Source organism: Saccopteryx bilineata, chromosome 3 (genome assembly GCF_036850765.1).
Source record: "Saccopteryx bilineata isolate mSacBil1 chromosome 3, mSacBil1_pri_phased_curated, whole genome shotgun sequence".
NCBI classification, from domain to species: domain Eukaryota; kingdom Metazoa; phylum Chordata; class Mammalia; order Chiroptera; family Emballonuridae; genus Saccopteryx; species Saccopteryx bilineata.
The window spans coordinates 213,431,696-213,444,011 of NC_089492.1; the positions used below are offsets into that span (position 1 = coordinate 213,431,696).

The window sequence follows — 12,316 nt, forward strand, 5'->3', positions numbered from 1 at the left end:
AATTTTTTCTCCGTAGATTTTTCCTCATCTATCTGTGTTACCTCTCTTTCTTTTGTATCCATGATATTTGATTTTCTCTTCCTTAATGGTACCTGAGGATGGTTTTGTTGATAGTATTAATGATATTTAATAAAGAATAAAAAGTTAAAAAAAATTAAAAATCGAAGAGTTGTTTTTTTTTTAAAAAAATTAATAATGAAATAAAGAAAAATAAAATAAAATTTAAATTTAAAAAAGGAAATTATTCCCCCCCCCTCCTTTTTTCCTCTCCTCTCCTCTCCCCTCTTTCTTGAGAAAATCTTGTGGTGAACTGTAAATTATATTGTACTAAATAGAAGAAACAATGCTTGTAATGGAGGGCCTGAATTGGGGAGAAGTAATAAAGGGGAGAAAAAGGGGGGTATGGACCCACAAAAAGCAAATAAGGAAAAAATTTGGGTCAAGAATAAAATGATTTGCTTTTAGGCGTTGGTTGGCTAAGAGTTTTATGATGAGAGGAATAAGAGGGAAACAGGAAAATGGGGGGACAAATTAAAAAATTACAATTGTATTTAGTGGAACAAGAACTAGATAAAATGGAGAGCCAGGGATGGGAGCACTGCTAGTGAGTTAAAAAGGTGAAGTAAAAGCCCCCCAAAATGCCACAAACATATAAGTTTGAGTCCCAGATAAGATAATTTTTTCGTTATTGAGGTTTGAATGAGAGGAGACGTAAAGGAGAAAGGAAGAAACTAATATAGAGGGAGAAAAGAAAGAGTGAGAGGACAAAAAAGAGGGAACCACTAAAAGAAGAAAAAAGAATGAAAGGAGAGAGAGAAAGAGTTAAGGGTTTGGAGTGCAACCCTCATAGAGAGAAAGGAAGAGGAAAGAAAAGATAATGGGAGATGTAACACTTGTTGGTAGTGTAGTTCAAGGAGAGGAGAGAGTAAGACTGGCAGAGAGTTAAAACACCAAATTGGAGGAGGAAAAAAAAAATCAAGAATGAAGATAAGAGAAACAAACGAACAAATATAATAAAATGGGATAGGTTATAAAGTCTGCGTATTATTCTTGATTTTGACAGGTTATCTTCTTGCTTTTTCTTTTCTCTCCCTCTTCCTGGTCGGTGACTCTGTACCCCGGGTTCTGCCCCTTTGGCATGCTCAGGTAGAGGTTTGCAGTTGATAAGCCTCTATGGCGATGTCCTGTATTGTGCTTCAGTCTTGTTGGCAGTCGAGGCTCATTAGCATTTATAGGCTCCGACAGTGAGAGAGCCCGTGTTCCTGGAGCCTTTATCCTGGTCTTTCCTTCCTCAATTAGTAGCCTGATAATCCATCTATGGGGTTGCTGCTGCCTCCCCACTCAAAGTGGCTCAAAGTAAGAGGCTCAAAGAGCTGGCAACTCCCCACTCTATTCCCACTCAGTGCAGGGCTCTGGGTAAGGCTCAGTCAGTCAGAGCTGCTAGCATAATCAGGCGGGGCTTTGCCCACTCAAAAACCTCTGGCTCTGCCACTTTGTCCGGTAACATGGACAGGTGCCCACTCCCGGGGCGCTTGGAGGAAACTCTCCCTCACTATCTGTGCGCAGACCAGGATATCAGGCCGGCAGTATCACATTCTGAGTGAAACCCCTGCCCGCATGGAAAAGTTCCAGCGTTGGAATTGGCTCTCACTCCCTCCCCGTGCGCGGCTTTTTCAGGGTGCTAGGGCGGCCTGGAGATTCCGCTTTTGGCCCACACAGAGGCCTCTGACTCTGCCCTTGTGTGGGATAACACGGGTGCCTACTCCTGAGGTACTCGGAGGAATATCTTGCCCACTCTCCCTGCATGCAGACCAGGATATCAGGCCGGCAGCCTCACACTTTGAGTGAAACCCCCGCCCGCACGGAAAAGTTCCAGCATTGGAATTGACTCTCACTCTCTCCCCATGCGCAGCTTTTTCAGGGTGCTGGGGTGCCCGGAGATTCTGCTTTCAGCTCACACAAAGGCCTCTGACTCTGCCTCTCTGTGGGATAACATGGGCGCCCACTCCCGGGGCTTTCGAAGGAATCTCTCGCCCACTATCTGCGCGCGCCGACCAGGAGATCAGGGAAAATGGCTGCCCCACTTGTCTGTCTTTGTCTAGGTTTGGTGCGAGTGTTAGCTGTATTGCCTGGGTTGCCACAAGCACAGTTTTTCCTCGGCTTGGATCTCCGTGCCACAGCCTGGTTTGGCCGTTTGTGCCGTGGCCTAGATCTATTCACCCCCTTTGCCCGCCTTAGTTTCTATACTCTCAGTTCCCAGTGAAAGCAGCCCTATTTAGGTTAGCGAGGAAGGCGGAGCATTTCTTACTCCCTATTTCCTTCGGGGTTTGATTATATATTTAGCCAATTTTTCAATCGACCATACCTTCAGGTGTATTGTGAAACATCTGGAGGCTCCAAGGATAGGTTTTTCTGTTTCTGGTTGAAGATCTTGTTGAGTTTTGGGAAAGATTTATCAGTATTGCTTCCTACCATGCCATTACCATGACTGAAGAATGTATTATTATTAGAGAAATAAACTCTTTCCAGCTATGACATTTACCAACATAACATTAATAAAACTGAGCTACCGAGTAGGTCATATTAAACAAGTGTTTATGGAAACAATTCTTCAGAAGAAGTCAGTATGATGAAATAACCATTCATCTCTTCTATACAACCAAAAATAGTCATTTCAACATTGGTAAGTGAAGCAACAATATTCAGCAAATACTTGCTTAGTCTCTGCTATGGGTAAAGCAGTAACATAGAGTATATGTAAGTCAGTCACTGTAGCAGAGCTTACAATATAATGGGGATATAAGAAGTACATTTATAAAAATATCTCATGGCTAAGTATGATACAATAAATGCCATTGAGAGATACAAACTAAATGTTTAGGGTACATATTTTCAAAGGTATGAAAAATATTTTTGAGGGGATTTTTATGAAAGATCACTTAAGATTGAGCTGTTCAGGATAGGTTCTTGTGGACAAAGTTAGTTATAACCGAGGCCTCAAACACTGATATGATTTGGGTACATGAAAGGAACTAGTATTTTATAAATATATATATGAAATAGAGCATAATAACTATCATTTCTTTAGTTTTTACCTTGTGGCAGATATTCTACCATACCCTTTCCATTCATTATCTTATATTAAAAAAAAACAAAAAAAACCCAACTTCATAAGGTTGGTATTACTATCCTCATTTTTTTCAGGTGAATAAACTCAGGTCCAGAGAAATTAATATACTTGCCTATAACCACATTGCTAATAAATGAGAGAGCCAGGGTTTGGAGCCAGGTTTTCTGCCTATAAAGCTCAAACTCTTTTACAATGTTAGACTGAATTTTAGACAAATATAAGACCCAATCTAGACGTCAGGTTGTGGAGTGTCTTAATTGTCAAACTAATCATTCTAACTGGATCTTCTCAGTGGGGAAATTTGTAGGTTTCTAAGAAGACAGATTGATAAGGGAATTCAGTCTGATAGTAGTGCCCTGGAAGTTCCTGTTATCTGGATGTTACAAAACAAGGACATTAGGATGACAGCAGTGAAAATGCAAAAAGGAAAGTTTGGTAGAACTAGTAAATTAATTGGACTGAGGGACCAAGTAAAAAAGGAATAAAGAGAGAATCAAAGACAACTTAAGTTTTAACCCTGTGGATTGAGAGAATGGTGATATCATTACTAAAAACAATAATTAAGAAAGGAAATTGATTTTAGGAAAGGAGACTAAATTAAAACATTGGTGTTGTGCTGGCATCTCATTAAGCTGTTGGAAACGTTGAAGAAGCTGAAATGAAAAAGAGAGGTCATGGTAGGGGATATATATTTCAGAGTCTTTCCATTAACATTGCAGATGAAACTCTAGGGTTGGATAATTTCAAGGAAAGAAGTTTGGCTTATGGTCAAGAGCCAAATCATGAGGAATGTTTACTTTGAGGTTACAGAAGGAAAAAAGCAGAAATGTGAAGGAATACTCAGATGGGAGAGTAGAATATATTGCAATATCCCGAAGCTAAAGAGGAGGGTTTTGAGAAGAAATTGATCAGCAGTTCCAAAAAGCTACAGAGTAAAAAAGGATGAGGACTGAGACAAAGTGTAGGAAGTCCATTTCATCTTTTGATGGGAAAGTCACTGTTCAACTTTGAGAATCCTACTTCAGCATAGAGTGGAGGTAGATTTAGAAAGCTGAGAAGAGATTGAATGATGATGAAATGATGAGCTTTGTAGGGATTGTTCTACTGTTTCTTGAAGTGTATGCTACTGTGTGAGGTCTGAGGGCAGCTTGATTTTCTACCCATAGATGACTGGTTCTTGTTGTTTCACCATGCATTTATTTCATTGACTTTGAAGTTCATTAAACCTATTAGGTTCTGTGTCAATTTTTTTCTGATACTGTTTGATCTGAAGATTACTTTTATTTTATTATCGAAAAGTCTCCCCTTATATCCTCTAGCATTTTTCTTTTCCATTTTTTAATGTTTCTCTTCAGGCAAACCGTTAGGCATATGTTGAATGTCCTTTGTGATGGAAGTATTTGTTGTTATGTTTTATCCAATTGCTTTTTTCACTTTATTTTGTGTGAATTCAGTTATCCTACATCCATCTCTTTATTGTTTTTTTTTTTCAGTTGTATTTCATCAGTTTTTATTGCTTCTAACATAGCTTTTATCCATAATGGGGTTTTTTTTTTTTGTTCTCTCGTACCTTTCTTAAACTTTTCTGGTTCATATTTCATTACCTTGGTTGTCATTTTTACTCCTATAACTTTTCTTTGAACCCTATTTTCATAGAAAGTTGGCATTTTGTAATTCTTTAAATCTATAATGAACCCTTTCTCTGTTGCATAGAGCAGTTTCTCTTGTAAAGATTTGTCCTCTGCTTTTATGTTTCTGTCCTTACGTTTCCCCCCTCCTCAATATCTATGCATAGGTCCCTTTCTGGTTTCTTCCTAGTTATTACTAGTTTTTTTTTTAAATAAAGATATCTGGGTCACTATTTGTTTTAAAATGTCATAGGTAGAGGCAAAAGGAAGTGGTGTGGAGTGGTACACAGATTCAAATTTAGGTTGCTTCCTTAAACCCCATCTTACCAATAAGAGAAGAAGACATCTTCTCTTATTTTATGTAAGGCGTCTACGGCCATACCACCCTGAACGTGCCCGATCTCGTCTTATTTCATGTACAATTTTTTGTGAAGCTCTTTGTATCACAGGCTTTCTGAAAAGTGATATGATGATGTCTGAGCTTGTCGTTTACCCCTTAGATGTCTCCTGAGGATAGGAGGTGTGGTTATAGATCATAGAAATGATAGGTTCTTCTCTTTCAGCTCTACCTTCCTTATTTTTGGCTGTTTGGAGCTGGGTCTCTACTGGGTCATAAATTATATCTCCTGAGGCTTTTCCATTCCTTTAAAACCCCATCATTGTAGTCAAAGCATTGTTGGAAATAACTTTTAGGGCTGATATACTTTTAATTTTATTTATTTATTTATTTATTTTATTTATTCATTTTAGAAAGGAGAGAGAGAGGGAGAGAAGAGAGAGACAGAGAGAGAGAAGGGGGAGGAGCTGGAAGCATCAACTCCCATATGTGCCTTGACCAGGCAAGCCCAGGGTTTTGAACCGGCGACCTCAGCATTTCCAGGTCGACGCTTTATCCACTGCGCCACCACAGGTCAGGCAGGGCTGATATACTTTTAGAAATCTGTAGCCTGTCCAAAGTTTGAGGTCTGAGGAGAATTTTTGTTTGTTTCTTTTTGTTTTTGGTCATCTCTCAAAATCTTTTCTTACACCAAAGTGTTTCAGTATTTGGAAGATAATCTTCATATTTTGTGGTTTGTGGTTGTGGTTCTTTTCTTGTTTCATTAAAGATGATGTTTTCATCTTTTGATATTTTTTGTTTTCAGTGGGTTTTAAAGAAGGGAGAGTAGGTTAGAAAATGTTCTTTCTGCAATCTTTTATGTAAATTTTCTAGGGATATTTAAAAAAAATAAATCAGATCATGTCATTTATCTGCTTTAACTCTTCAGTGGCAGAAAAGTAAAACACTTAGAATAAATAAAAAACTCTTTATTGTGACCTGTGCAGTCATGTGATCTGACCGCTGCTGACCTTAGTAACCTCCTCTTGTTCCATTTTTTTCGTACTTTCACTATTAGTTTTCTTTTAGTTTTTTAATAAGACTATGTTTTTTGTTTTGTTCTATTCATGCCCCTCATTTATTTTATTTTTATTTTGTAGAATTTTTTCCTATTCATCCTTTAGGTCCGACTTCAGACTTTCTCAGAGAAGCCTTCTCTGATACCACAATGTAAATTAGGTGCACTATATTAATCTGTCTTCATTGCTTGTTTGTTCTTTTCCTTCATTACTAAGTACACTGCATGATTATGTGTTTATCTGTTAATGTGTCTTTTTATCTAGACTGTTTTCTCCAGGAGAGCTTGATGCTAACTAATGTTTATTGAGTGAGTAAATGAATTTTAAAAAGGAATTTTAGATACAGAACTTCTAAGATTAACTGCCCAGGCATTATTATCTCTTAGAAGTATTGGTGTAGTGAATAGATTTGCCTTAGTATGTATATTACCCAAGTAATAATAGTATTATATCTAACACTGAGTGCTTGCTGTAGCCCACACATACTTTTAAAAGACTAATTACTTTGTAGTTTGTTGGTTAACTACTATATATCAGATAGATATTTTATATAAAAAAATCTTTAATGCTCACAACAACCCTGAAACGTAGGTTTTTATCATCAATATTTTTAAAAAATGAGGAAACTAAAGCTAAGAAAAGTATAATGGACTTGTCCAAGGTCACTTAGCTAGTAAATGATTGAGGCATAAAGTGAATCTAGATTGAATGACTGCAAAACTATTGCTCTTTTAATTTAACTATACTTTCTCTTAAGTCAGTCATCTGAAAGATAAAATGCTTTTTCTAGTACTTAATTTTTTTTTAAAGTAACTTATTCTCCTCAAAAACGCCATGCCTATAAAATTACTTTCCTTCTATGGGTTCTATTAAATGCCTGTTAATAACCTGTTCTCAAAGATTTGAAAGTGCAAAATTGTGAATATAAGTTAAAATATATTTTTATTTGGTGCTTATTAAACAACTCAAGTGTTTAAATCACAATATGAAATATATTTTTATTTCCCAGTTTCTAATATTAACTTTAATATTAACTGCCTTTTTAATCTGAAGGAAATAGTGTTTTCTTTAGTCACAAAGTTGTGTGATAAGGTAATAAACAAAAGTAGACATTTATTTTAATTTTCCATTTAGTTTTTCATTTTTAGTTCTTATTTGGGGGGGCATGAATTCAAACTGCTGGAGGAGAAGAGAGAGAGGGAGATAGAAGGGGCTGGGGATGGGATGGAGAAGCAAATGGTCACTTCTCCTGTGTGCTCTGACTGGATATCTAACTCCGAGCACCCACATGCTGGGCTGGCACTCAACCAAAGAGCCAACCAGCCAGGGCCATTTCGTTTTCCTAATGTGGTATATTTAATAACATTTAAAGAACCCAGAACACTCAAAAATTTTTTATCAGTTTTTACTTTCATACTTTGTTTCAAATCATTTAACTCTGTTAGTGACCTCCTAGTATGCTGCATTTTGTATAAGGGAGATTTATTACTGAATATACTAGAAGTACCTGATTATAATAGTTAAACACATTACACATATCTTTGGTATAAGTCTTTTAAAAGAATACAAAATGTTAGTGCTTTAATTTTGCAAGACAAGTCTTTTGAAATGTGTCTGAAAAACCTGTCATCATTGGTCTCCAAACCCTAAATTGAATTCCTCCTTGAGTAGTAAAAGTAAATTTAGGTAAAAATCACCCACAAAACTACTAGTTATGGTCCCTTAAAAACCAGATACAATGCCTATAACCATAAGTCACAGACTTCCTGCTACCATTTCTGGCCAGATTAAAGAGGACACTTGAGTTTCAACTCCCACTCCTGCTGATTAGGGTGAGGAGATTCATGTTACTTTAAAATCATTATCAGCTGGTAACTGGTGACTGAAAAAGAGCCCTAAAACGAGAATCTTAATAAACCTTGTGAGAAAAGATTTGTCTATTATCATGTCTAATACCTTGGCATTTGTTTCCCAGGGTCCACCTGGTCCAGCAGGTATCCCGGGTCCCTCAGGAAAGAGAGGTCCACGGGTGAGTAGATGGCTTCTGTTTCTCACGTGCTGTTAGGATTAGTGACTTTCCGGTATGTTTATCCTAGCACTGTACAGTATGTACTTCCTTTGGAAACCTGCCTGGATCTGCAAACTTAGTTGTATCTTTGCCAATTCAAGAGAAGCTTAGAAGCACGTGCAGCTCGCTTATTTGACTGTCAGCACCCAGCCAACACATTCGCTGTGAAAATGCTCCAGAAAGATTATCAAATTTGTAGATATGTGGCTGTTTTGGTGCTACTTGTAACATTATTCTTAGTGATAAAGTGATCTCATCTGTAGTTGATAGTCCTAAATGGGGTTCATTTACTTTGGGCAATAAAGAGGAGTGGGCTGCCTTAGACCAGTGCATTCCTGGATTACATAGTGGAAAATGCTGGAGCTATTGACTAAGAAAGTAATTGTCCTGAGCAAAAAAGCTGCTTTAAGGATCAGCAGTAGTTTTTCACATTACACAGGGCCAGCAAAAGATTTATAACTGGGTTAGAGTGAAACTCTTTCAAACCGAAAAACGTGTGAACTTTTACTAACAGAAATTCTTCAAAGAGAGTTAGAAAAACTAATGCAAATACCACATATAATTTACTTTTTTTATCCTGAATTTTGTTTATCTTACAATGTAAAGAAAAATCACCCTAAAATATTACTTTATGTTGTCCATATTTACATCAAATTCTCATCCATATGTGGCCTGAGATGAATGCTCACTGGGCTCCAGCTGTTATTTACTATGACTTTTATTTCTCAGCACTAGATGACTTAGCACATTCCTCCCAGAGAGTCTTCTACACCTTGTTTCTTCTCCTGCCCAGAAACCATTTGGTCTTCCTCCCTCTCTATCAGGAGACCCTGGACCCTGCTGATCTGAGGGACCCAGTCTATGTTTGCACGAATCACATCACTCAGCTGTTCTCCCACAGTATGACCTTCCATTTATGAATCTCCATCTATTCTCATGACACAGCATTTTTCCTCTCTAATTTCCATCTTTCATTTTTTTCCATTTATTTGTCCAATTTTCTTTCTTGAATAAAGGAGCAGTATTGCTCTTCTCAAAGCTAATGATTACATTTCTGTTCCTAATTTTATCTCCATTCAAATATTTAACTTAAAACTTGCAACTTCACATTTCTTCTTTTGCTAGATTTTATTTCATTTGGCAATGACCAACAAATTATCTTGTTTTTTAAAAGTCCCAAAATTTATTGATATAATTTTTCCTAGTTATTGTTCTGACACACATTTGTATTACTAAGGTTTGTGAAATTATAGTTTATATCTATTGCTCTTATATCTACAACTACTCATTTATTGTTCCCCAGAAGTTTTACATGTTTAATTTTTGCAGGTTACAAATAAACATATGTCATGAAATCTAATTTTTTTTCTTTAATGTTCATCTTACTGGGTATAACTTCAATACTTGCATTGCTGACACACTGCTTTTTGAAACACAATGCTCTATTAATTCAGAATTGAAAAGACAGATAAATAATAACTATATGTTATATTATATGTTATATGTTGTATGTTATATGTTAAAGTAGAGGTGGCTGAGGAGCACAAAGGTGGATACCAAACCCAAGTGCATATCGGGGGCCTAGAGGCCTGCGAGGCTTTCTGGAGGTGAATCTTACTTCATCTACTTGCTGACTGTGTGAGCTTAGTTTCCTCATGTGTGAAGAGGAGTAAAAATAATCTCCTTGCAGGGCTTTTATAAAGATTAGTAATAAGAAATATAAAGCATTAACCCAGTTACTTGCACATAGTAGGTGCTCAGTAAATAGAAGCAATTATTAAATTCAAACTGATAAACATTCATCAAATGGCTAACATGTGCTAAGTACAAACAATGATATTAAAAACAGTCTCTTTTCAAAGAATCCATAATCCTAGAATTAAAGAGCACACTTCATAAGGTAGCTAACATAGCAACATTTTATTTAAGTAACAGATTGGGACACTATGAGTAATGTCTCAAAACAACATATAATTAATTGCAAATGAATTTTACATGCAGCAATTTCTGTGGAAGTTAGTAGGAGAGAAAAATCACTTCATGCTGTTGCAGCCAGTATTTAAAACTGAGGTGATAGCTCAGAATGATTTGGGTAGGTATAGGGGCAAGATTAAATAAAGTAAGTTTTAAGGTTTACATAATAGTATAAGCAAAAGCCTAAGTGCACAAAGAGTTAACATGTTGTGAATGGGGAAAGTAAACAAGCACTTGACTCTGCAGGGCTTTTAAAAGTAGCACTAAGTAGCCTGACCAGGTGGTGGTGCAGTGGATAGAGCGTCGGACTGGGATGCAGAGGACCCAGGTTCAAGACCCTGAGCTTGCCAGCTTGAGCACGGGCTCATCTGGTTTGAGCAAAGTCACCAGCTATGACCCAAGGTCACTGGCTTGAGCAAGGGGTTACTTGGTCTGCTGTAGCCCCACGTTCAAGGCACATATGAGAAAGCAATCAATGAACAACCAAGTGCCACAACAAAAAACTGATGATTGACATCTCTCTGCATTCCTGTCTGTCCCTATCTATCCCTCTCTCTGATTCTGTCTCTGTAAAAAAAAAAAAAAAAAAAAAAAAAAAGTAGCACTAAGCAATATGGCTGGACATAGGGATGGTGCAGAAGGCAGAAGGGAGGTAAACACCTTGAAGCAATGTTTTGAAGCTAAAGGTGGAAAGGACATTTCTGCTCTATAATTAGTATAGATATATATTTTTAAGACTCAAATATTTAAATTCTTAAAAAAATATAAAGAGCTTTGTTAGAAAAAAACCTTAACGTTCATTTTAATGAAATTGTAGCATATAATATTATTTAGATGTTACAATAAACACTGCCTGTTATTTGTATCTAGATCTATTCTAAGAATGATCTGACTTTTTTTTTTTTTTTTACTATTTGCAGGGCATACCAGGGCCACACGGAAATCCTGGGCTACCTGGATTACCAGGCCCAAAGGTGAGTGATAACTAGTGAGTATTGCATGATTTTCCTGACATTAAAGAAGGTCCTTAACTTTTAAAGCCAGTCTTGGGACATGGAGGACCTCTGCTATATTCAGAGAGTGATTTTTGATTCTTCAACAGAGTTGTCTTAGCTTGTCAGACATTTAGGTCCCTCTGAAAGCCCTCCACACTTGAATTCATCTGGTTAGTACTCATGTATAAGCCTGCTTTGATGTGACAGTCTTTATGGTCAAAATACATAGCAATGAATGGAAACCTTTGAAATATACAAATTATGATTTGAATAGTTTACCTTAATTAAAAAATATAAAACAAATATCATAAAATATATGGGATTAGGTAAACATTAGAGTCTTGATTGCCAGTAACTTCATGACTTTTTTAGTGTCATTAATAACTCCTCTGCTTATTAATAACCACATTTAGAAGTGAACATGTAACCATATAGGATAGAGGTTAAGGACACAGCCTTGGAGTCTTAAGAGATCTGGGTTCAAGTCGTAGCTCTCTTGATCTGACTAGAAGCAAATTGCTTACTTAGCCTCTGTAAGCTTCACTTTCCTTTTCTATAAAATTGGGGGAAATCATAGGACATCTTCATAGGGCTAAAGTGAAGGCAAGTTAAATTAATGTGAGTCAAGCATTTAACATGGCACTAAAATGTCGTAAGTCATATCATTATTATTAATAAGTAATAATAGAAGCATATAGCAGAGATAACTGAAAAGTTTCTCTGTTTCCAAAAGTTTCATTGCCAACAATTTCTTGAGTTCAATAAAAATTCCTCAAAGAACAAACAAACAAACAAAAGACTCTTTTAAGTCTGAATGTAACAGTGAGAGTAAAGAGAGACAACTTCCAAAGAAACCAGAAGTTTATTTTGTAATATGTGATTCCTCAGTCCTTCAAGTTCCTGTGGAGACTTGAAAGATATTTAGACCAGCAAAAGAGTAAAGGAGCCGTAAAGGCCCAGCTCATACTTCTCCACAGGACCAATGTGCCAGGGCGCTCCCAGTCCTGCTGACAGCCTCTTCTCCATAGTAGGAAGGAAGAGAGAAGGGTGTGGCAGTTTCCACTGGTTTATATCCCTTCCTTACCTCTGCAAGCAGTAAGCAATTATACACTCAAAACAAACAAAA

The 12,316-nt window shown here is 36.8% G+C and overlaps 1 protein-coding gene across 1 annotated transcript in view; it reads left to right on the forward strand.

Annotated features, from left to right (window-relative positions):
* The window catches only part of COL24A1 (collagen type XXIV alpha 1 chain), a 367,011-nt gene that overhangs the window by 47,014 nt on the left and 307,681 nt on the right, over positions 1-12,316 (forward strand). Inside the window, exons 5-6 of the mRNA XM_066264956.1 lie at positions 8,129-8,182; positions 11,116-11,169. Of these exons, the coding sequence (XP_066121053.1) occupies positions 8,129-8,182; positions 11,116-11,169 (108 nt within the window). The remainder of the gene's footprint in view (positions 1-8,128; positions 8,183-11,115; positions 11,170-12,316) is intronic.